Below are 25,641 nucleotides of genomic sequence, written 5' to 3' on the forward strand. Positions count from 1 at the left end.
GCACCACAGAATACATAGAACTCTTATTACTCAAAACAAAAACAACCCACTTGAAAAATGGGTAAAGGACTTACATATACATTCCTCCAAAGAAAATATCCAAATAGCCAACAAGCACATAAAAAGTGCTAAACATCATTAGTTATCAGTGAAATGCAAATCAAAACCAACAGTGAGACATAACTCACCTTCCAGGATGGTTATTTTTGTTTTGGCCACACCCTGCAGCTTTTAGGATCTTAGTTCCCTGACAGACGATTGAACCCGAGCCCTTGGCAGTGAAATCATGGAGTCCTAACCACTGGACCACGAAGGAACTCCCAGAATGGCTATCATTCTTAAACACGAAAATAATAAGTGGTGACAAAGATATGAAAAAATTGAACCTTTGTACATTGCCGCTGGGAATGTACATAGTGCAGCTACTAAGGAAAACAGTTGGTGCTTCCTCAAAAAGTTAAATATAGAATCACCACATGATCCACCAATTGCTCCTAAGTATATATCCCAAAAAACTGAAATTGAGTATTCGATGAAGTATGCATACACATATATTCCCAGCAGCATTAGTCACAAAAGGTGGAAATAACCTAAATATCCATTAGGAATGAATGGATAAGTAAATTGTGGTATATTCATATGCTAGACTATTACTGTCATAAAAAGGAGTTAAATATTCCTTTTTATATAACACAGTGTGAGTGGACCTTGAAAACATTATGGTACATAAAAAAGTCAGACACAAAAGGTCACATATTGTATGACCCCATTTATATAAAATATATAGAACAAATAAATTGATAGGGACAGAAAACATACCACTGGTTGCCCAAGAATGAACAGAGGTGAATGGGAGGTAACTGTTCAGTGGGTACCAGGTTTCCTTTTAGGATGATGAATTCGTTTGGAACTAGACAGAGGTGATTACACAACATTCTGAATGTTCTAAATGCAACTCAATTTTTCTCTTTAAGTGGTTAATTATTTGTGATGTGAATTTTACCTCAATAAAAAATTTATTTAAAAAGTAACAAACCCCTTAATTCCTTAGACATTTACAAATGCCCTTTCAAATAACTTCTGAATCAATGATAAAATTAAAACCAAAATTTGATTATTCAGAAATTAATGAAAAAGTAAGTACTCTAAATCAAAATATGAGTGATATAACTAAAGACCTAGGCTGTAAATAAAGTCTAAATCAAATTCTCAACATAGAAAGCAACAACAAAACAAACTGGACCAAAAGAAGTTAGGAGAAGAAAATAGAGTAAAACCATAAGCTATTTTTTCCAAAGCACCAACAAAAATAGTTATACACTAGAAAAACATATTAATGGAGAGAGGAAAAGTAAAAAAATAGATTAGTAATTAAGGATCAGAAAAATGGCAAATTATTACCAATAAAACATTGTACATAAAATTTTCTTAAATCTGGAAGAATTAAAAGGTTTTGTAAAGGAAAAAAAGTTAATTTAAAAAGGAGATACTCCTGAAACTAACATAACATTGTACATTGTTTCAAAGTCCATAGAAGACATTGAATTATTATTGTCAAAGATTTACCATTTAAACGGGCACCAGGCCAGACTGTTTTATAACCAAATATCATCTATTTTCAGTGAACACATTTTCCTGTTATTTACACTATTTTAAATGTCAGAAAAGATACATGTCTAAATTAATTTTTTGTTGCTAATATAACTTATTGATAAAAATAGCACAAAAAGAACTTTTAGAGTAATTTCATCAACAAATTCAAATATATATAAAACAAAATACTAGAAAATGGATCCAGAATTGTATTAATAGAATAATACACCATAATGAAATAGGATTACTACTACCAGAAAGGCAAGGCTTGTCCAACATTAGGCAATTTTTCAAAATATAGAACTCATTCTATAAACAAATTAAAGAAGAAAAACATGTGACTACAACAATGTATACCAAAATACATTTGCTAAAAATCAATAGTCGTTACTAACAGTTAAGTGAATAGGAAAAAAGGGAAACTACATAAAAATAATAGCCTATTTGCTACAAACAGCAAATGTCATAGTTCAAAATCTAGATCCATTTCTATTAAAATAGAAAATAAGAGAGGAAGACTCACCTTCTGCACTATTATAACATTACATTTGGGCTTCTAACTAATGTAATAAGAAAATAAAATAAATAAAAATTGAAAATTAAACAAAATTATCATTTTGCATATTATATAATTGTCATGTACTGTGCTCAGTCGCTCAGTCATGTCCAGCTTTTTGTGACCCCATGACTGTAGCCAGCCAGGCTCCTCTGTCCATGGGATTTTCCAGGCAAGAATACTGGAGTGGGTTGCCATTTCCTTCTCCAGGGGATCTTCCCAACACATGGTTTGAACCCATGTCTCCTGCTTAGCAAGTGGATTCTTTTACCACTGGGCCACCTGGGAATACAAAAAAATTGTAAGAATAACTTCATAGCTTTTCTTTATACTCTCAGTAACCAGTTACAATACTTCGGCCACCTGATGCAAAGAGACAACTCATCAGAAAAGCCCCTGATGCTGTGAAAGATTGAGGGCAGGAGGAGAAGGAGACGGCAGAGGATGAGATGGTTGAATGGCATCACCGACTCAATGGAGATGAGCTTGAGCAAGCTCTGGGTGATGGTGTAGGAAGCCTGGCGTGCTGCAGTCCATGGGGTCACAAAGAGCTGGACAAGACTGAGCAACTGCACAACAACCAGCTGCAAGGACTTCCTAGGCGGCGCCAGTGGTAAAGAGCCTGCCTGCCAGTACAGGAGACATGGGAGACGTGGGTTCCACCCCTAGGTCAGGAATATTCCCTGGAGGAGGGCATGGCAACCCACCCCGTATTCTTTCCGGGAGAATCCCATGGGCATAGGAGGCTGGTGGGTTACAGTTCTTAGAGTCGCAAAAAGTTGGACATGACTGAAGCAACTAAAATGTCTAGGCACAAACTTAACATGAAGGATATAGGATTTTAAATAATTTTTTAAAAATTGAGGCATAATTGATATACAATATCATAAATTTCAGGTGTAAAACAGAGTGACTCACAATTTGTAAAGGTTATACTCCATTGGTAATTATTATAAAATATTGGCTATATTTCCTGTGCTGTACAATATACGCTTATAACTTATTTATATTTCTCTGCACTCTTTGGTTGGTGCAGGGAACATTACTGCTTTTATTTTGAAAGATGTGGCAGAGATTGATATTTACCTATCTATCATTCATTCTCATTCTCTTTAATAAAAGAAGCTTATTACCACTGAGAATGCCACTCAGCTTCTTCTATAGTCAGATATGACCATGTAATCAAGCTATGGCCAGTGGGATGTATTAGATGTTTTATGTGGGACTTCAAAGAAATCACAAAGATATTTAGAAAGTGAGTCCTTTTTTCCTGCTGCCTGGAATGTAGATGTAATGACTAGAGCACTAGCAGCCATTTTGGATCGTGAAGTTACCTGGGATGACAGAACAGAAAGGAGTCTAGATTCCTGATGACAGTGTGGAGTCACAACAATGACTCTAATTACTTTTGGACTTGCTTTAAGTGAGTGAGAAATACTTCTGTCTTGGTTCAATTGACATTATTTTGTGATTTTGTGTTATATTCAGCCTAATCTCATCCTAAATAATACGAAAAGGAAAACCCAGTAAAGGATTTAATAAACTAAAATAAAAAGAGTCCTGTTGGCCAATTTTCCCTTTGCTGATGGAGATAAGGCATCTGAAAACTTCCAGCTGAATATATACCATCAGAAACAGAGGTTACATGTTTTAAAACAAAACAGTTCTAAAAGAAAAAAAATACAGTCCTGGGAAAATTACACATGTCTACTTATTCTTCTAACTTGGAATCTTACTTTAACCATATAATGCACTCTACAACTATTTATCTTGGGATCTGTCCATACTTCCAATTCCTTAAATAATGTTTTGTCTTTTTAAAATCAAGTCCTTAGCTACCAAAAAGTTCCCTGGGCTATAAAATGTCTTCTCCATGGATTGCAGTATGTCCTGGCACATGTTCACTTCAGTAAAATGATCAGTGTATTAAAAACCCAACCAAGTGTCTGCAGAAGCCAGTGATGGCATGGCACCTCTTCTGTGGCATGTGTGAAATCTGCCCATCACTATAAACATTCTTTGCAACATGACACTCTGCCCTTATGTCCATTTCATATGTGGTGTTCAGTGTGATGGGAAAGCTGGGGGAAAAAAAGATTCTTTTTTTAAGGACTAGTCATATAGAATCACAATGTTAAACCTAGAAGGGGCTTCAGAGGTCATTTTTTCAGACCCCTCATTTTACACAAAAGGAATCAGAGGCCCAGAAAGGCCATTTGATTTTCTTAAACTCTTCTGGTTAATGATAGGTCCTGAAATAGAAACCAAGAGTCCGACTTCAAATTCTAGGTTTTTTAACTTGTTTCATCTATTAATGGATACTCTAATGATAGACTGGGTGGGGAGGAGACAGTTACTGTTTTTTTCTTTCAATACATCTAACTTTGTATTACAGAATATACTGTATTCTGGCTGACATTTAGCTGTTTAGCATCTAAGAGCAAACAAATATTTTAGAAAGCAAAACAATATGCTCAGTAGCACTATGTGATTGAGAAAAGGCTTTCTTTGTAGAAGATTTTCATTAACCTTCTTGACTGGTTTTCCGCCTCCTCCCCACCAAATAGCTAAAGCATGATGATATTGATTCTAAGTTGAGTTTCCATCCTTATATGAAAAGTTAGCTTGGCACAGAGTGTGGCAGAGCTAAGTCTGACCAGCTGTGCTCTTAGCCACAGGGGAAATTAAGTGAGACAGTATGGCTGGTTCTGTACAAATCAATCAAAGTCTTTTGAAAATGGTCTTGAAAACACACATCAATAAAAGCACACAGGTAGTTGTCTTTTCATATAAACTAATTTTAGTCCTCATCCATAAGATGCCATGGATGTGGACAAAGAAATGATTGTTTTGGCCAAAATTTTCATTCGGGTTTTTCCACAAACTGTGAATGAACTTTTGGGCCAACCCAATAAGATGTTTTTCTTAGGTTGACCAGTTGGTAATTCATATTTCTCCATCAGTTCTATGAGAATTTGGGGAGAAAGTGGCTAACAGTCTATTAATATTTTAAGTTAGATTTGTGTACATGTTTGCCATGTTGAAACGAAACAATGGCTAATGGTCTGACTTTTCTTGCCCATGCCCCATATATTTTAAAATATATAATTCACTGGTTTTTAATATATTCACAAAGTTGAACATCCATTACCACTACCTAATTCCAGAGCATTTTCATCATAACCTAAAGAAACTTCATATTTACTAGCAGTCGCTCCTAATCCCACCTCCCCTCAACCCCAGGCAACCACTAATTGAGTTCCTGATGCAATAGATTTGCCTATCCTGGGTATTTCATATGAATGGAATCATACAATACATGGTCTTTTGTGTCTGGCATCTTTCGCTAAGCATAATGTTCCCAGGCTTCATGCATGTTGTAGCATGTATCATTACTTCATCTTTTTGTATGCACTGTAATTTTTTAAAGGATGTTTTTTGAAACAAAGATAAAAGCTAAATATTCGTTAATAGAAAATTTTGCTATTCTTGGAGGAGAAAATGAGACAAAATATTCAACATAGAGATTTGGCTTGACAAATAAATATTAGTATATTGATGAAAAGTAAGAAAAAATTTAAACCCAATAATTAAGAACAGACAACAAAAAAGCTAATGGGAACATGACATTATCATCAATACAGAGGTTTTTCTTTATAATAGTGAAAATTAAGGTATATGTTGAATTAACAGGTTATGATTTTTAATTTGATTTAATTTTTTATTATCAGGCAAACTTTTTGCTTTTCTGAGTTGACACATGCCTCTGTCAGACAGAAAGAGAAGAGCAAGAAGGAGCACGAGGCTGCAGCTGAATTTAGAAAGTCAGAGGTGCTCTCATAGCCACATGAGATGAACAGAAGATTCCTTCCAGTAGGCAAGAGAGCAGAGTGCAGACAACAGATGTGAGAAGGTGCTCATAGCTGTTGAGTTCCAGCATCCTTGTGCTGAAGAAGGGGCGGTGCAAACATGATTGACGTTCACAGGGAATATGAAAGCACCGGACTTCTCCCCAGCTGCTTGTCACACTGACCTGCACCATCTCTCGACTGCTCGTGGGGTTTCTGTCAACTAGTACTGGAAAGGACAAACTGTTTGGAGAATAAGACTTTATTGTGACCATGCCAGAACCCACTAAGAAAGAGGGTAAGATTCATCCCAAGATCTTTATGTTGTACTTTTTAATAAAGCATGTGGGGTTTTTTTTTGCTATTTTCAAAAAATATCTAATTTCTTAAAGAGACTATAAGATAATAGAACACTGTGACTTAAGGAAAAGAACCTTTAGAGTAAAAAGACCAGAGGGTAAATATAGGAAGAGTATAACCAATTAAAAAATATCTGATAATGATCATTTATGAAGGAACATTGACTAAAATGATCAAATTAGAATTTTATCATTAGTTGCAAAGAATCCTTAAAGTTTAATTTTCTTAGGTTCAGTCACAAATTTTTCACCTGTATTTACAGTTTGTGGGGAGTGGGAGGAACTTGGAATGTTTTCTTAAATAGTTAACAAATTTGTTCAAGATTTCAAAAAAGAATTTGTGACATTTCCCAGTTTGCTATATTTTTCTCCTAGAAAGACGTTTAAAATATGCAGATGCAGTTATTTTTTGGTTTTATCAGTTTGGAGCTTTATTAATTATGTATGACATTATTGTAATCTTGCATGGGAAAAAAATAAAACACCTGGGTTAAAGAATATCTTTGAATGTCAATGACAGACTGTGTTCTTTAATGAGATTTATTGTAGGTAATTTCATAGTAATCGTTTAAAAATAATTAAGATGAAAATAATCTTCATTAGGAAAAATGCTTCCTCCAATAAACAGCTTCTCCTATCTATGAAAAATCAATATCTTAAAACTACTTATTAATAATATAAATAAGCTGAAATTCAAAATTACTAAAATAACTGATGAAAAAGACTAACAGCAGAAATACATTGAATTTAATTTTAAATGGTAACATCTTTTAAAAATACTTTTTTCATTTGTTTTAGTCTTCATTAATGCCTACTAAATCTTTGTTTTTCACTTTTGCAAATAAAAGCAACAAACTGACAAACATTAGCAGAGAGCTAGAGAGCATAAAAATGGTATTTGGCTTTTTTTTTTCATTTTTAATTCTAGAAACTGCTTTTAACCATTATTTTGAAGAGCCTTGAAAAAAATGCTAGATGTTGAATCCAAGTTGAAATACTAACCAAATTACCAAAAGTTTTGAAATATATTTTCTTTATGTAATTAAGTAACCAGTGTTGACAGGCTGTGGTGATCAGTTTACAGGTTGGCTTTACTTAGTGGCGGAGGGCATTGATGGATGAAGTCTTCTACCCGAAATAACCGCACCAAATGCATGCATTAATATGGGAACTTAATCCTGACTATCAAGCAGCGAGTCCAGTCCCTGCTGAAGTGTCTTATTTGTAATGCAAATGATTTACTTGTGTATTAAGTGTCCTTTTCATCTGATCTGTCACTTGACTAGCCTCTTCAAGGCTTATTTGGATGAAATGCATTCTATGTTTCCTGACTGAGGACAGAATATTGTTCTAATTATCCTGCATTTAGTGGATGAATTTGCATGTGTTATTTTAAAGCCTATTGGAAAATGACAAGAAAAGCTGAGAAACTAAGAGGTAATATGAAGCGCTGTAGAGCCTATAAAGCCAATTAAATTATTTGGATTGCTAGATGTGATAAAGTTTTACTTTTTATCTGACAACTCAATCTGATCTATTTTACTTTTAAAGACAACGAAACTAGCAAGACAGGAGAAAAATATATCTTTAACTTCAGCCCTTTCCCCACCACACCCCCCAAAAAACCATGTATAAATTTTGGTTATAAATCAACATACATACCAAAGTGCCCATAATCTTTTGCTATAAAAGCACTGGGGATATTCTGTGTAGGAGTTGCCCCCAGCACAGTAATTTTATACTCAGATTCTTTGGTTAGTTTAAATTTGGATGGTGGGGAGTAGGGATAAAAAGAAGGTTACTGATATATTTAAAATCCTTTGAGGAAGTACAGGGATTTTTTTGGTTTCCTTACCAGCAGAACTGATTTTTAAAGGAACTACACCTTGAAGAGTTTTCTTAATGAAATCATTGCATTTTTCTGTTGTTTACATCAGAAACGTAAGGAGTATGGCAAGTCAGGGACTATTCTGGTCCTTGCACCTTCTCCCAATTAATGTCATTTTTACTGAGGTTGAACTACCTTGGCTCAGATGGTAATGCAGGAGACCTGGGTTCAATCCCTGGGTCAGGAAGATCTCCTGGAGAAGGAAATGGCAACCCACTACAGTACTCTTGCCTGGAAAATCCCATGGATAGAGGAGCCTGGTAGGCTACAGTCCATGGGATCGCAAATAGTCGGACACGACTGAGCAACTTCACTTCACTACTTACTGGGGTTGGTTTTGTTCCATATACGCATGCCTCTGAAAGACAGCCTCAAGAATAAAATGTGCCGCCAAATCAGTTCTACAGAATCCTTTCAAACTATCTGCAGAATCACCCCCATCAAGCAGGTTTCTCCAGCCCCTATGGATCTCCTTACATCTCTTCCTTAGCCGGAAGAACCATCCCCAGGCAGAGCATGACTGCCTGCTGTAAATCTTGATGACACATGAGCTGCTTTGACCTTCCCAGGATCCAGGAGCACTTGACAACTCTTCAAAAGAGGCCGGGTTTTCAGCACCTGAAAGTGCAAAAGATGTCTCTCTCAAATGCCTCCCAACCTGCAGCGGCCTAATTCTAGGAGCTTCAGGTTTGGGCTTGGGAGAGTTGGTCCTTCTAAGGAGAAGGGGGAAGTATGGTTGTACCTTTAAACCTCATGGAGGGACTCTAATGGAAGTAATTAGTCAACAGCCCTTACTTAGACCCTTCAGAATATTCTAGATGGCTCAGTAAGCTCTTTCTGAGAAAGAACTATTTTTAAGGAATAGTTTCCTTGGTGGCTCAGACAGTAAAGAATCTGCCTGCAATGTGGGAGACCCAGGTTTGATCTCTGGGTTGGGAAGGTCCCCTGGAGAAGGGAATGGCAACCCACTCCAGTATTCTTGCCTGGAGAATCCCATGGACAGAGGAGCCTGGTGGGCTACAGTCCATGGGGTCACAAAGCGGTGGACATGACTCAGCAACTAACACTTTCGCTTCACTTCCCTTTGTCCTCTCCACTTCTATGTTGTATATTTACTCATTGTAGAACTATACTATTTGTACTGCCAGTTCCAAAGAAAATATCTCTTACACTTCAGATTGATGCAGATCTGACACCCAGTAAAAGTTAGGTGTTCTAATCAAATAGTGAGAAGGAAGTTTCAGATTTGTGGGAATCTCCCAGGATGTCTTGCTGATACATTCATTTACTTGTCATCAGTTAATTGAGCGCTTACTATGAGCTGGTTGCTGGGATTTCAGAGATACATGCAACATGGTCTCTGCTCTAAAAACCCTCATGGTGAATTGCCCCTGGGTCTCACTGAGTAAAGAAGTCATCTTTTGCTGAAACTCTCTTCTCCTGTCAAAAAGTGGTTTTATCAACATGAAGTTAGAAACATGCAAGAATCTTATGCTATTAATAATATTTTTGCCTACAAATCATTTCTTAAGAGTATTTGCTCTGTTCAATAATGATTAAAACCATAAAGTCTGGTTCTTTAATATATTTAAACAAATCGTTAAACTGTCAGACTCTATAGAACCTAGAAAAATTCTTTTCTAAAACACCAAGTTAAGGTGTTAATGTGAATATCACTTTTTGTAATATATTAGGCCCTCTTATATTTCATGCACTTAACTTGTAGGAAAAAGGCAAAAATTCCTTATTGGTGCTTGCGGGTCATTTAAACTTTGTGAGTGTAGTAGTAGATTTCTCATCTTCCTTGTAAGATCTTTTGTTGAAAACTCAAACATATGGCAAAACATACTTTCATTGATGATACGCTTTAGGGGCCACTCTAATAACTCCAAGAATCGAAAGTATGGCATTGTTGCTACAGATTCATTTGCTACTTCAACATGCAATATCTATCTATCCTATCTTGGCCTATTTCAGTAAGCTTAGGTGGGAACATGGTCATGGAGAATAACTTTTCCAGTCCATAGGAGCTTTTCCTTTGCTACTTCTTTTTCTTGGTCACTAGAAATTTCACTACATTTTAAGGTTCTGCTAACCCCCAAACCCTTCTGAATGCAAAGCAGCATTCATTACCTCTTACCTATTTCCCAGCATCACTCAAGGCTTAGTCATCATCAGAAAAGGAGCCTTGGTGATGGGAAACCTCCCTCTCATATATACTCCTTGACCTTCAGTTTCCACCTGGATGAGACTGGATGGTCTGTTTCAAACACCAAAGTAAATTTGTCTTTGGAGAAGTCATATTACATATAGAATATTATTTTCCTCTCAAATCAGAGAAAAGTAGGGACTCCTCTGGTGGTCCAGTGGTTAAGACTGTGCTCCTAAGGCAGGGAGCCTGGGTTCCATCCCTGGTTAGGGAACTAGATCCCACATGCAGCAAACAGGACCTAGCGCAACCAAAACAATGAATAAATATATATTTTTTTAATTAGGGAAAAGTGCATTTGTTGAAAGTAATGAAAAGAAAGGGAGAAGAGGGAGGAGGTATTTGATTGAGGGTGGCTATTTTCCTCCAAACTTCATGTGGTTCATTTAGGCCACATTGAAGATTTGGATGAAGAATAAAGAAGTTGCATGAATGAATGCCAATGTTTCCCCCCACCCCCACCCCGAAAAAACTTTGCCAGGCTGTACTGGCCATGCACAGTGTAGATTTGAGCTATCTGCTGTAAGAAGGAATTCTCTTGGGCTAACGCATGCTAGAGGGGCTTAATACTTGGCAAAATCATCCTTTTTCAGTAGCATGCTTTTATGACTGTCTGACTGCACCTGTTAGGAAGATAAATAAAGGACTGGCCAATTCTTTCCTCTCAAGCGCCCTAAATATATCTCTTAAAAAAAAAAAAAAAACTTTGAAAAAACAAGCTGTATCTTTGTTTCTCATCCAGTAAGTTTGAAGAAGCCTCCTCTACGCCTTGCAAAGAGCAGGGGTAAAGGAGTTCCTGAGATGAACAAAGGTTAGGCTTTCTGGCTAGTCTGGATCCCAAGAGAAAGAAAAAAGAGAAAACATAATCTTTGTTCTCTCAATGCCACACTTTATTCTGGCCTGCGATACAGCCTTGGAACATTTTAGATTCCTCGTGGACACACACTTCACAGAGTTTTCTTATTTTTAGCAGTTTAGAAGTATTCCTGAATTTGACATGAATGTTAGAATAAACTGCCCAGGCTGAAGTTACTATAAAGAAATGCTTGGACTTAAAAATAAATAAATAAACCACCTTTTAAAAAGCTTGAGTGAACATAAAATGATGTTTTTGTAATCTTTTTGGAAACTCATAGATTCTTCCTTTTAGAGAGAACTATGGAAAAAGGCTGCCATGAAAGGAAATCGAATGCTGTTGTTTTACAGCCCTAGAAAGCAGTTTTGTTACTTTTGCTGAAGTCTCTTATGATTGTTTAATTTAAAATTTACTTTTCAACTCTTTATGGCCAAACAGAGGAATTTTTATTGTTAATAATTACAATTTTATCTGCTTGCCTCCTTAATTAATCTATGAAACCTATATTAAGAGACACAAAATACTCTTGGCAGCCCATGACTTTGGTGGTAATTCTAGACCTCATTTCTAGACATACTTGGGTGTGTTAGATAATAAAGAACAGAATTAAAGTTCTAGCAATAAAAAATAAGCAGAAAACTTCTAATTTCATGTGTGTTCCTGCAGAGATATGACCATGTCTTTTTCCTTCTTCTTTTTTTAAAAAATCTTTATTTATTTATGGCTGTGTTGGGTCTTGGTTGCAGCATGCAGGCTCCAGAGCATGTGGGCTCAGTAGTTGTGGCCCATGGACTCAGCTGCCCCACGGCTTGTGGGATCTTAGTTCCCTGGCCAGGGGTCAAACTGGCATCCTCTGCGCTAGAAGGAGAATTCTTAACCATTTGGGCCACCAGGAATGTCCCCCATATCAGTTCTTGAGGGAGACAGATGTCTTTTCTGGAGTCCTTAGCTTGTTCAGAATATTGCTGTGTGTTCAGTCACTGAGTCATGTCCAACTCTTCGTGACTCCATGGACTGTAGCGCATGTAGGGAAGCCCGACTAATACGCAGAAAGGTAGTTATTGAAATACAGTGTTTTTGAGTTAGGTTAATCACGAAGTAGGTATCGCTTATTCAAGAGCAGTTTCCTAAAATTTAAAAGCGTAGTGATTAAGGAAAACGAAACTATGAAAAAGAAGAAAAGACTTCGTCACTTAATTTCCTGTGCGTGTGCCTGCTAAGTCACTCAAGCTGTGTCCAACTCTTTGTAACCCTATGGACTGTAGCCCACCAGGTTCCTCTGTCCACGGAATTCTCCAGGCAAGAATACTGGAGTGGGTTGCTGTGCCCTCTTCAAGGGAATCTTCCTGACCTAAGGATCAAACCTGCATTTCCTGAGGCTCCTGATTACAGGCAGATTCTTTACCACTGAGCCACTGGGGAAACCCCTTAATTTCCTACATGCATGCAAATTGTCTCGTATTGGAGAGGAAGCATCTGTCCCCACAGCTTTTTATAAAGACAGCCCCCAAATATCAAAGTGATGACACTGTCACACCCAAATCTCTTCTTTGTGGATAGGCCCAATTATAATTTACAGAGTATGTTTGTTTTGGACAGCCACTCAGATAGAAAATAAGCCAAATGTTCAGGATGTTCCCATGCAAGGGGCAGATTAATTATGCACTTTTACATGCATTTTCAGAGTAAAGTTTTAGATTCTATCCAACTGGGGCATGAAGTGGTTTATTTGGCAAAGAAAAAAAGACCAGAATCATTTAATCCCACGTGTATTTTTCTCTCTAAATTGAGTTCCCAATAAGGTAACTGACATCTGACATTCATTATGCCTTTCAAGTCTGAACTCCACTTTGATAAGATTTTTGCCCTTTTATACTGCCTAAGAAATCTTTTTATGGACCAATTTGGCACATCAATACAACACCCAAAATTATGTTTATCTATATGTCAAATCTTTTAATTTTGTTTTTTGACTTTTACTTTAGATATTTACAAGAGCTTGGGGTTCAATTTTTTTTTCTTTTTCTTCAAATCATCCAGTTTTTCCTCTCTCTGTGTGTGTATGTGTTAGTCATTCATTTGTGTCCAACTCCTTGAGACCCCAGGGACTGTAGCTCGCCAAGCTCCTCTGTCTATGGAATTCTCCAGACAATAATACTGGAGTGGGTTGCTATTCCCTTCTCCAAAGGGTCTTCCCAACCCAAGGATCGAACCAGGTCTCCCGCATTGCAGGCAGATTCTTTAACGTCTGAGCCACCAAAGAAACCCAGTTTTTCCTCTAAATAGCATCAAATCTCTAAGTTCCTCAGGAATTCTTTGCTTGCAGCAAGTATTAGCTTTCGCCTTCTATAAAATTTTATATCTCTTAGAACAGAATGTTTTGCTTTAAACTAAAAATTCACCTTATTATATAATTCTACAATTTAATTTCTTATTTTTAAAGTTACATGTCTCTAGACTTATTCTTCATCCAGTATGTATTTTGGCTTTTTTCTTATGTATACTAGGTAATATTCATCACTAAGCACAGTGACACAAAGTTAACTATTCACAGAACATTCTAGACAGCTCAGATTCCTGCTGTATCATGAATTGAGTTAGTTACATTTCACATGTCTCAGTTTCTTCATCTGTTAAATGTGAATTATAATAGTAACTAGCTCACTGTTTTTTTGTAAGAATTAAATAAATTAGGTGAAAAGCTGAGAGTAAACCATTAGCATGTAATAAGAACTTAAGTCCTTTCCTTCTAAAGCAGCAAACTCAAAAATTTTGTCGAGCCTAAGGTATTAAATGCCTAAAGTTTAATATAAACTTTGAGGGCATTTCTGCCAATACATAGCAAACACTGTAAGGTATGTTACAACCACAGTTCACCTCTCTGCCTGGTGTTAATATCTATAATACGGTCCCAAACAGCTGTGGTTACGATCATAGCCATCATTGCCACCACCATAAGTATTTCTCTCTTTTTAGACTTGAAGTAAAATATCTGTGCTTTCACCCATGGAGGCTCAGATCAGAGGCCTACACTTCAGAGCGTCTGTGGTGTTCATGCTGAAATGTGTCATGTCCAGCTGGGGGTCCCCAGTTGTTAGTGAGGTGGTGATAACCATTGTGGGGGCATGGCCTTTCCCACTTAGATGAAAGAGTCACCCTGCACAGTTGAACATGAAACTGTATCCTCCACCAAGGGCTATGAGGCTTGGGTGTGGGGGGTGGGCATTAAGATTTCTCTTCCCACCCAGGGTGCTATTGGCAGGTGGGGAGTTTTCCTCTGGTCTGAACATTTCTGAGACAGCCACATAAAGAACTCTCCATGACCGTGTATGAATATAGTGGGTGATTGATTGAGTGGCTGTGTTTACTGCTGTGGAATTTTATTTTTATGACCCCACCTGGCATCAGGCCTGTCGTTCCTCTATTTTTAAAAAGTCACCCAATGTGAGGCCCAGCAATGGCTTGGGAAAGGCCTGTAAGTGGTTTATTCTGATAACCCTATAACCACAGTAGAGTGATATGATTGTAGGGATGGTCTACTCAGGAGCAGACCTGTCAGGGAAAGACAAAATGGGATGAAAGGGAGAAATTGTTAATGATTCAAGTCCCTTTTGACCTGTGCTAAATTTTTAAACTTCAGCTTGAGGAAAGCTTCTTCTGTACCACTATACCCACCTAGGTTACTCCCAGCATCACTTTGTTCTTACTTTAAAATATATTAAGAAGAACAATAAAGAGACAAGTAATCAGATCTTAGCAAAAGATCTCATTTTTATCCAGCCCCGTGTTAAGAGCGAGAAGCAATCTGTTGCTCTGTGATAATCACCAGACTTTAATCTTCCTGTGTGGAATGATATCTTAAGTTAAAACCATGTAACTTGAACAATGGAAGAGCAAGTTGACTAGGAAAGGGAAAAAACCCTGTGGATTCAGGGAATTTCCATCAAGTTAACAAATGAGTCATCGAAAATTTACTACTTGATGTACAAATAGACTCCACCTATTCACAACCTTAAAATAACAGTCTTTGGGGATATTCGGCTACAGTAAATATTAATAAATATTAAATTGACTGAATCAAATTTTGAATAGCTGGAGTTGATGGATAGTAAATATCTCATTTTGTTCTTGAATCTTATTATTGCAACCAATTTGGATATAAACAGACTTAAGATGTAATATGTTACTCCTTGTTTTGAAAAACAAAGAACAGTGGATATAATTTAACTTTGTCATTATTTATAGATATCAGTTATCTTACCACATGATATCCACAGAGCTCAAATTATTTGTCTTTTGTTAATGAGGCCACATTGGTTTGTATTCTGAATTTGTGTCCAACTTTGGATGGCTTTCCTGTTTCATCCCTTGCCAGAAGGCTGCTGTCTTCTTTAATTACTCTTACTAGTCAGTGTGTGAAGCTGTCCCCTTCTCTTCCCTCTGTTGTTTGCTTTGGATCCTGGCCAGGTCAATAATCAAGTTGAGCAGGACTACACTGCAGAGTACCCCATTTAAGGAGGAACTTATTCTCAAGGTCGTGCAAATGTAAGGTCCAGACCTGAGTGTCAGTGCCTCTGTAAGTGATACGCCCTAGTCACCTGGCTCCCCTTACCCTAGTTCCAGTTCCAGGGCTGGGGACCCAGGTGAGAGGTCTTCTCTTGGGAGTAAAGCATTTGAGCTCTGAGAGTGCCAGGGGGGAGGAGCTTGAGACAAATCATTTTGCTCTTCAGAAGCCCTTATAATTTGCTGATCAGCAACTGTTATCTGGATAAGTAAGGTTGTTAGATAGCTGAATTCTAAATAAGGGAGGTGATACTAGACAATATCACTCTTTTGTTCCTGTTAATTATGTACACTGTAGAATAAGTTACTGCCTCCAAATCACTCTGTGGCTTTTATTTTGACTTATTCACTCATTTTTATTAAGCAAGGCTATGGATTTTTCCTAAATGATGCATATGACATGAGTTTATTTTTTTTAAGTATACACACACAAAATAATTTTCAAATTTACCATAAATTCTACCATAAATTACCATAAATTCTAAATAATTCTCAAACTTTTCAGTCTCAGATCACTTGGCCTTCAGTAATTGCTGATGACATTAAAAAGTATTTGTTTATGTGCACTCTATTAATATTCACTGAATTTGAAATTAAAATGGATGAACTTTTAAAGCATAAGAGTAGAAAGCACATGTTCTATTAGCTGTCGGAGTGTTAACATCATCACACATTATATATCTTTTGGAAAACTCCACTGCCTGTTTGTGAAAGAATGAGTGAAAAAGGCATAAAATGTCTGAGCATTATTATGAAAATAGTTTTCACCACATGGACTCCTCAAGAGGATTTCAGGGGCTCTTGGGGATCCCAGATCATACTTTGAGAATTTCTGTTGTAAATCAGTATATAATTGCCTCTAAAAAATGTATCCGTTCGGTTCAGTTGCTCAGTCATGTCTGACTCTTTGCAACCCCATGAACTGCAGCACGCCAGGCCTCCCTGTCCATCACCAACTCCCGGAGTTCAACCAAACCCATGTCCATTGAGTCAGTGATGCCATCCAACCATCCCATCCTCTGTCGTCCCCTTCTCCTCCTACCTCAATCTTTCCCGGTACTAAGGTCTTTTCAAATGAGTCAGCTCTTCACATCAGGTGGCCAAAGTATTGGAGTTTCAGCTTCAGCATCAGTCCTTCCAATGAATATTCAGGATTGATTTCCTTTAGGATGGACTGATTGGATCACTTTGCAGTCCAAGGGACTCTCAATAGTCTTCTCCAACACCACAGTTCAAAAGCATCAATTCTTCGGAGCTCATATATAATCCCTCCTTAAATTCCAAGGTATAAAATCCGGACCTGTGGCCCATAGTGACTAGAACAAGAGACAAAACAATCATATAATTGTGAAAACATTAAATTACATCTAATTTGTGTACAAAAATCTTGATCTCTGATGCATAAGCTATATGGTCAGTGCAAATCCACTATCATTCCTGTTTGCTAATTTTTTGGTAGCTTTTATGATTCATATAATCAAAACTTCTCTAAGTGCAATGAATGTCCCCATGCAGACAATATTTTATATTAAAGTGGTTTCCATTGTGCTGTTATCTAGGCATATGAGAGATGGGCTGTGACATGACTTGTGCCAGACTTCACTATCAACAGTGTTTATTGTATATTTAATCCAAAAGAGAATACAATGCTATAGTACCAAAAGTTGCAAGAGTTGGCCAGATAAAACCTTATTTACCACAATGTTTGCAATATATAAAGCATTCACATATTTTATTTCAAACCAAGAATTTGACTTTTAAGGAATTTCCTGCTGGTCCAGTGGTTAAGACTCCATACTTCCACTGCAGAGGATGTGAGTTTGATCCCTGGTTGGGGAATTAAGATCCCACATGCCATGTTAGGGTGGCCAAAAGTAAATACAAATTAAGAGGAAAAAAAAAGAATTTGACTTTGAGAATAAGAAATAATAATTAAGAATAGCATGCAATTTTCTCCTGCACCCCAGGTTACCAAAGGATGGTTTTAGCACATTTGTTTTATCCCAAAAAAGTGACAGAAAGCCACATAAACACAAAAATAGATGTTTAATGATAACAACTGTTATTATGTGTTCTTATTATCTTTTCTATGCCTATTAACATATTCATATAATGTAATTATGCTCTCTGTGCTGTTAAAAGCCTAAATTAAATTGCACATGAGGGCCTATAAAATAATTTTTAAGTAAATCAAACAGTATATTATTTAAGCAGTGAGCCCATGGGAGGAAGAGACCTGGGTTGTTTATATCATTTTGGTGTATAGACACAGAAAGAGAGGCAGATTAATGCCTCTTATTAAAACTTAGCATTTTTTCCCCTTTAATGTATTGACCATGGAACCCTTGATTATGGAAAATAGAAATAGATTGCACTGGAGGGAGCCAACCATTTATGGAGTACTGGGTGCCTAGTCGTTCAGCAGAGACGAGAACCACATATGGGCTGTCTCTTTCATAGCGGCCACCAGTGCCCGTCAATTAGAAGGCCCTGGCACTAACTGTGCGGGCCTGCCATTGGCGGCATACCTGTGCTTCTTACAGTAGGTGGTCATAGGAAAAATCCACCATAAATAGATCAAGCCCTTTGAAAGCATGTCAGTGTCGCAGAGGGAAAGAAAGGCTATATCCGTGAATTAGGGAGGATCAAGGACAGCCGCCCTTGCTGAAGGAGCCTTAGTTGCTGGGTCAGAGTCTGGTTGATTTTTATGTTGTCCATGAAAATATTTCCTGGGTTTAATTTTTCAGAATATACAGATTTCTCTCTTTCTTTCAATTCAAAATTATTTAAAGACAACAACTTACTTAATCCTCCTTCTTGAGTCCATCCTGTTGGTCTGTTTTCCAGTGGAGACAATGGGGACGGATGGATGAGGGGGACAAAAAGCCAACTTTATTCACCTGGAAGCAAAGTCCCACAGAATTTGCCTTTTTTTAAAAAAAAAATTGAATTTGTTACAATATTGCTTCTTTTTGTTCGTTTGTTTTAATGTTTTGGTTATTTGGGCCACAAGATAGGATCTTTGGCCACAAGATAATTTTGGCCACTTGTAGGATCTCAGCTCACCAACCAGGGACTGAACCCACACCCCCTGCATTGGAAGGCGAAGTCTTAACCTCTGGGCAGCCAGGGAAGTCCCTGCCCTTTGGTTTCTGAATAAGCAGAAATATAGCAGCCCTTGGAGAAGGAAATGGCAGCCCACTCCAGTATTCTTGCCTGAAGAATTCTGTGGACAGAGACGCCTGGTGGGCTCCTCTTTACAGTCACAAAGAGTCAGACACAACTGCATAAACAACAGACGACAACCTCAACAGATGCCCATTTGCTCAGATCTCAGAAATTAGGGAGCTTCCCAGGCCTGTGTTTCCTCACTGTTGCAACATGGTAAAGCTGGGTGATGATGGGATTGGCATAGTTGGCTGAGGGTTATTTGCTGAGAAAACTAGCCTACATTTTGAAACGGGGAATCCTTAGAAAGGCAAGAGGTGCTAACTTTATTTATTCATTTATTTGACTTCGCTGGGTCTTAGTTGTATCACATGGGATCAAGCTTCTAGACCAGGGATTGAACCTGGGCCCCCTGCATTGGGAGGTCAGAGTCTTTGCCACTGAACCATCAGGGAAGTCCCCAAAGGGTGTTTGGAGGTCAAAACTCTGGTCCTAATTGCTCTTTCAAGATAGAAGGTATGTTGACAATAAGAAGAGTCTAAATGATGAAGCTGGGTGTGTGCCTGGGAGAAGTCAGCCAGCGGAAGGGTCACCAGCGGGAGACATAGTGTACCCTGCGGGTAAGGCAGATGAAGAAAGCTGCCCTTGGAGTGCCAGGGGATGGTTCTTGATTTCTTGGCAGTGAGCAGAAGGGGCTTTTGTGTGGGTAGAAACAGCCTGCCAGTCAACTATATTTATAGAGCACCTGCTGTGCGGAATTTGAAAAGGAGGAGGAGACAGGCCTTGTCCTCAAGAAGCTTGTGATCAAAGAAGTGCATGTACTGTGAACCCATTACCACTCATAGTCATGTTTGGAATGGGAGAGGATTCAGTGATACTTAACGGCACAGTCTGAGCCTCCTTATTCAAAGTGTGTGTCAAGGACCAGCAGCACTAGCATCAGTAGGGGGCCATTAGACATGCAGAATCTGGAAACCCCCCCACAGATCCCCAGAATCAGAACCTGCACTTGACCAAACCCCAAGGTGATCCGTGTGCTCATAGCAGTGTCAGGAGCACCAGAAGGACTATGGAAGTGCTGAGTCTCAAATATTTCGGGAGAGGAAAGCCTTTTCTGGCTTGGTGACTAAACTGGTAGAAAAGCCACTTAATTTACCTCTGAGATTCTTAAACACGGGCATCTGATCTTAGCTACCTTTATAAACCCCATCCTTGTTAAATTCATAATGAGGCTCAATAAATTCCACTTGTGTGGGAGCTTCTTTCTACAGTCCCTAGTCAGTGGGAGTACAGTGGAAATCGTTGTGAATGAATTATTGTTATAGAGGCAGCTAATTGATTTGGGGAACGTGCAAATGATTTCTGGAGGTGTGGACAAAACAGGGCATGACAAAGCCTGTCAGAGACAGACATATGAGTAGGAGAGATACATGAAAAGTTGTGTCTTTTTTTTTTTTTTTAAGGCAAAAGCGGAGATGTCTCAAGGCCCCAAAATATACCTGTAGTGGCTTATTTTCAGACTAAGTCATGTGCTACTTGGCTGTCAGCATTCCTGGTTCCTCATCCCTTCAGGTTTAGAACAGCTGGAATTCTTTGTTTTAAATGCCTTGAAATCTATTGAGAGTTCATCTTCTTATGCTTTTTGTTCCATCAGGATTGATTTGATTGATCAATTTACTTAATTGTGCAAACTCTGTAATGCATATGTGTGTGTGTTGTCTGTTAAGTCGCTTCAGTCGTGTCTGACTCTTTGCGACCCCATGGACTACAGTCCTCCAGGCCCCTCTATCCATGGCATTCTCCAGGAAAGAATACTGGAGTGGGTTGCCGTTTCCTTTTCCAGGGGATCTTCCTGACCCAGGGATCAAACTTGAGTCTCTTACATTTCCTGCATTGGCAGGCAGGTTCTTTACCTCTAGTGCCGCTTGTAGAACTCATCAAAATATTAATTATTACCATTTTACAGTAGAAGAGTGAGGGGCCTCCCTCCTTCGTTTAATTCTCAGATGCTTCCTCAGATGCCACTCCAATCCCGAACATGGTCGAAAGTGACGTAGCCCATGAAATAAGGCAAATCTCAGGAGGTAGCTTGTGAGGAAAGACAGGAGTGCCCTTCTCCCAGGTGTGTCACGATGAAATCGTGATCATAATGTGAGAACTATGGAAAGAGAGAGAAAGTATCTATGATGTTTATTGCATTCCCTGTCCCTGCAGGAACCCCTTCATTCCTGCCAGCAACCCTTGAGATGAGTTTTGTTGCTATTTCCGTTACTCAGATTAGGAAACTGAGGCATATTCTACTCCCTGGGGCAACATCTAAATGAAGTGATGCGGCCTTGACCATCAGACCAATCAGTTCAGCAGGGGAAAACGCAGTGAAATCTCTGCAAAGTCCATCAGCCCATTTCTGCCTCCACAAGAGTGACCAGCTGAGAAGGGAAGTTCACTTCCATCCTGAGGAGGCCAGGCTTCCTAGTGGCTCAGACGGTAAAGCGTCTGCCTGCAATGTGGGAGACTCAGGTTCTATTCCTGGGTCGGGAAGATCCCCTGGAGAAGGAAATGGCAATCCACTCTAGAACTCTTGCCTGGAAAATCCCATGGACGGAGGAGCCTGATAGGCTACAGTCCGTGGGGTTGCAAAGAGTCGGACACAACTGAGCGACTTCACTTTCACTTTCACCGACTCAAGCTCTGAGCCTGGTTCTACCCTTCAGGGGCTGTGGGACCCCACAGGGCCTCAGTTCCCATCTGTAAAATGAGGATAATGACAATACTGACTGCAGAGTGTTGTAAGGTTGGTAGGAAGTAATATACACTAGGTCCTGCATGCAGTGAGTGGCCAATGCATGGTTGTTATTTATTCCTTCACTGGCTGTAAAATAATGGGGTTTCTATGATTTTAAGAAGGAAACACTCTGTCTCTGCCTACTCACCAGGCAGGCATGCGTTTTCCTACTTCTGTTTGCCGCAGCTACCCTAAAAATGTGGCTCAGAGGTTAAAGCGTCTGCCTCCAATGCGGGAGCCCCGGGGTTCGATCCCTGGGTCGGGAAGATCCCCTGGAGAAGGAAATGGCAACCCACTCCAGTATTCTTGCTTGGAGAATCCCATGGACAGAGATGCCTAGTAGGTTACCGTCCATGGGGTCGCAAAGAGTTGGACACGACTGTGACTTCACCTTACCCTAAAAATGCACGAGCAGTAATACCCTATAATGTTTCTGTAGTTCTGAGTATCTGACATAGTTGACTGTCAGTGATGGATGAAATATGGATTTGTTGGAAGTTGAACTAAGCCCTTTAAACGGTCATTTTGGTTTGTTTTGGAGGCTGTTACATAGAACACTGGGGCTACAGACATCACAAAAATGAAGAATACAGAGTCAGGGCATTTTTACAGTTTCAGTGTCAAGAAACGTTCTCTTTTGTTTATTTAATTAGAATTCACCTTTGGCCTTTTTTCCAAAATAAGATTTTAAGCAACCACAGCTTTCCTTACAAAATGGGCCTTTGTTTACAAAGATGTTGAGAAAGCATGGCCAATTTGATAGTTCACACAGCGACAGAAGACTCCCTTGTTAATTTTTAAAAATCAATTCATTTAAAGTGGTTTTAGCAATAAGAAGAGGTACTAGGGAGATAGGAAAGGAATCAAAGATCCCTGTTTTTGTTTAGTTGAGAGGAACAGGAAACATAAATATATGGGACTTCCCTGGTGATCTAGTGATTAAAATACTGCACTTCCAACGCTACAAGTGCAGGTTCAATCAGTGGCTGGGGAGCTAAAATTCTGCATGTAGTGAAGTGAGGCTAAAAACACCCCCCCCCCTAAAAAAAAAAGAAACACAAATATATGGAAGCAGCTGGAAAATAATTTTTTTCCAGTTCATAAATATTTATTTAGATTTCCCTTAATTTCTCTCAATAGTGTTTTATAAAGTTCTGCGTAAGAATTTTGCACATTTTTAATTAGGTTTATTCCTAGATATTTTATTTTGTGGACTTTATTCTATAGTAAAATAATGGTTTTGTTTTTTTTTTTTTTTTACATTATTTTCTAACTACCTCCAGCCTAGCAACCTTATTAAGGTAACATTATTTTAAAATATTTGTTTATAGATTCAGTTGAATTTTTTTGTGTGTAATAATTCCATCTGAGAAATAATAAAATAATTTTTCCTCCATTGTAATCCTTCCACATATTTTTTTCATATCTTACTGCATGATTTAGAAACTGTTATATAATTAAGGAATAAAGAGTATATTATGAGGTGGTCCAGAATGCCTCCAGAATAAAGAAGGGGGACAGAATGGTATAACCAGCTCTGAGAGTCTTTAAGAGCAATGCCAAAAAAAAGCAGACCAAGATTGCCAAAGAATAATAATGGTAATAGTTACTGCTGCAAATTGTAGGGCTCTCTCTACATGCCAGGAACTGTGCTGTGCATTTAACATAGGATAAGCACCCTAAGAGCTCATTTATCTTATTATCCCTATTTCATAGATGAGCATGCCAAGACTGACAGAGATTAAGGAATTGTCCTCGATTATACAGCTCCTAAGATGTAGAGTCAGGGTTTGAACCTAGGTCTGTCTGACACAGTCACACGTAGAGAAAAAAACAAAAGGTCAGTTGGGGAGAAGATCATCACTCTTTCCAGTGGCAGAAAGGTCAGAAGGTGAAAAAAGAAACCAGCTCTAGAACAGAGGGGCCACCAGAGTGTAATGAGAAGAGGGAGTGTTAGGAGGTGCCTGCCAGCAATGGCTTTGACCTTTAACCTGAGGAGTGTAGACCCAACCTAGTAGGTAACGGGCACCTTCATGAGTAGAGGAACAGGCTGAAAGGCAGTGAGAGCATAGGTGAACCTGCCATCATGGGGAAAATAGATTAGCAGGCAGGGAAACTTGTTTTTATCTCTTCATGTATTTTTTAATCAGAGTATAATTGCTTTACAATGTTGTGCTCGTTTCCACCATACAACATGAATCAGCCCTAGGATTACACATATCCCCTCCCTCTCGGAGAAGCTTGTCTTAAAGGGAGCCAGGAAGAGGTCCACGGGCATTGGATGGCAATGGCACCGTCCAAAAGATAGAGTGTCAAAGACGTTGGCTCCTCACTCTCGGTATTCTGATATCCATGTGCAGCTTCAGCTCACCCAAAGCTCAGAGGTCAATATTAGATTTCCATTGCCACAGTCAGAGCTCTGAAAATAAAATCCTTTGACGGAGGGTTTCATCTCCGGGTTGACACTGGCAGGAAAGATCCTTTCCATGACGTGGCAAAGAAACGAAAGCGTTTCTGGTGTGCCATCTATGGGACGCTTGTGCTTTCACCGTATCGCCAAACCATGTCACATCCTGCACATTATCTTCTGTCTGTCTGTACGGTGATACATCTTTTCTCCTTTGGTTATATTTCCCCAATAGTAAATCGTAATATACTTGCTTATGATCATTTGGATGAAAATGCAGTAATTGTGCATTTTAAGCAGTAAGTTGGAATTTATACCCGGCACAAAACATTAGTGATGAAAAAAGACGTTGCTGTCTCCTGGCAGCCCTGCAATCCTCCTCTCTTCATTTGCTGCTCTTGCAATGCAGGCTCCTTCTTCTGTCTCTTCCCAGCCTGCCTATACTAAAACGGGGCACTGATGATTCTCAGACCAAGCTGCTTGTTGTGAGGTATTGTCCTCTTTGCTTGGAAAGAGCTACTTTCCACATTGGGGAAACAATGTGGAAAATCATAGATCTGGACAAAGCTAAAACTCCTGGGATCCCACAATATGCTTCCGCTACAAAAAATTTTCTTCGATGTTTATTTATTAAACAAAAAGTAATTTTTTTTTAAAAGATCACCTGCATTAACTCTCTCTTCTTGCCCTAAAGGAGGAGCAGCTGATTCAGATACCCATCACTAATTCCCTGTTCTGGGCATCCATAGGGATTTAGCAGGGGAAATTCTATCCACATTGTTCATAAGATATGCCTTTAGCTACTTGGATATATATTCTTTTACTTTACTGGAATATAATTGCTCTACAATGTTGTGTTAGTTTCTGCTGTGCAATGAAGAGAATCAGCTACATGTATGCATATACCCTCTCCCTCTTGGGTCTCCTTCCCATAACCCTAGACATATATTCTTCAGTAGAAGTTTCTTTAACATACTTTACTGCCAGATTGCTATAATCCTGGGTACCCAAAGCCAAGTACAAAAACTCAAAACCAGAGTCCCGAGAACTTTGGATAAGTATAGGCAAAATATCTCCAGGCATACAAACTTCCAAGAATGACTGTGACTATGAGGGAGGCTGGTTCTCTTTCCCAGTGAACAGTGGTTTACTTTATGATAAGAGGTAGTGCTGCAAAGCCAGAGGACTTTGTTCCCATCACCATTCAGAAAGAGATGCTGCTGGTGGTGATGCTGTAGTGCTCTTGCTGTCTGAGGAATCTGGGGTCTCGTTTTCTGAACACCTGAGGTTCTAAGGGACATGCTTGGTACTCACTGTGTCTCATTTCAGCCTCACAGCAACCCTAAACATATGAGATAGGTATCATGTCCGTTTTTCCAGGGAAGGGAAACCAGCTCAGCGCCATTAAA

At 38.7% G+C, this 25,641-nt stretch overlaps 1 protein-coding gene across 38 annotated transcripts in view; it reads left to right on the forward strand.

Moving 5' to 3' along the window:
- Positions 1-6,171: 6,171 nt before the first annotated feature.
- The window catches only part of MYBPC1 (myosin binding protein C1), a 95,368-nt gene continuing 75,898 nt past the window's right edge, over positions 6,172-25,641 (forward strand). For all 38 annotated transcript variants that reach the window (XM_060413105.1, XM_060413108.1, XM_060413114.1 and 35 more), the window contains exon 1: positions 6,172-6,295. In XM_060413105.1, coding sequence (XP_060269088.1) covers positions 6,271-6,295 — 25 coding nt within the window. In that variant the 5' untranslated portion in view covers positions 6,172-6,270. The remainder of the gene's footprint in view (positions 6,296-25,641) is intronic.

Source organism: Ovis aries, chromosome 3, assembly GCF_016772045.2.
Source record: "Ovis aries strain OAR_USU_Benz2616 breed Rambouillet chromosome 3, ARS-UI_Ramb_v3.0, whole genome shotgun sequence".
In the NCBI taxonomy this organism is placed as follows: domain Eukaryota; kingdom Metazoa; phylum Chordata; class Mammalia; order Artiodactyla; family Bovidae; genus Ovis; species Ovis aries.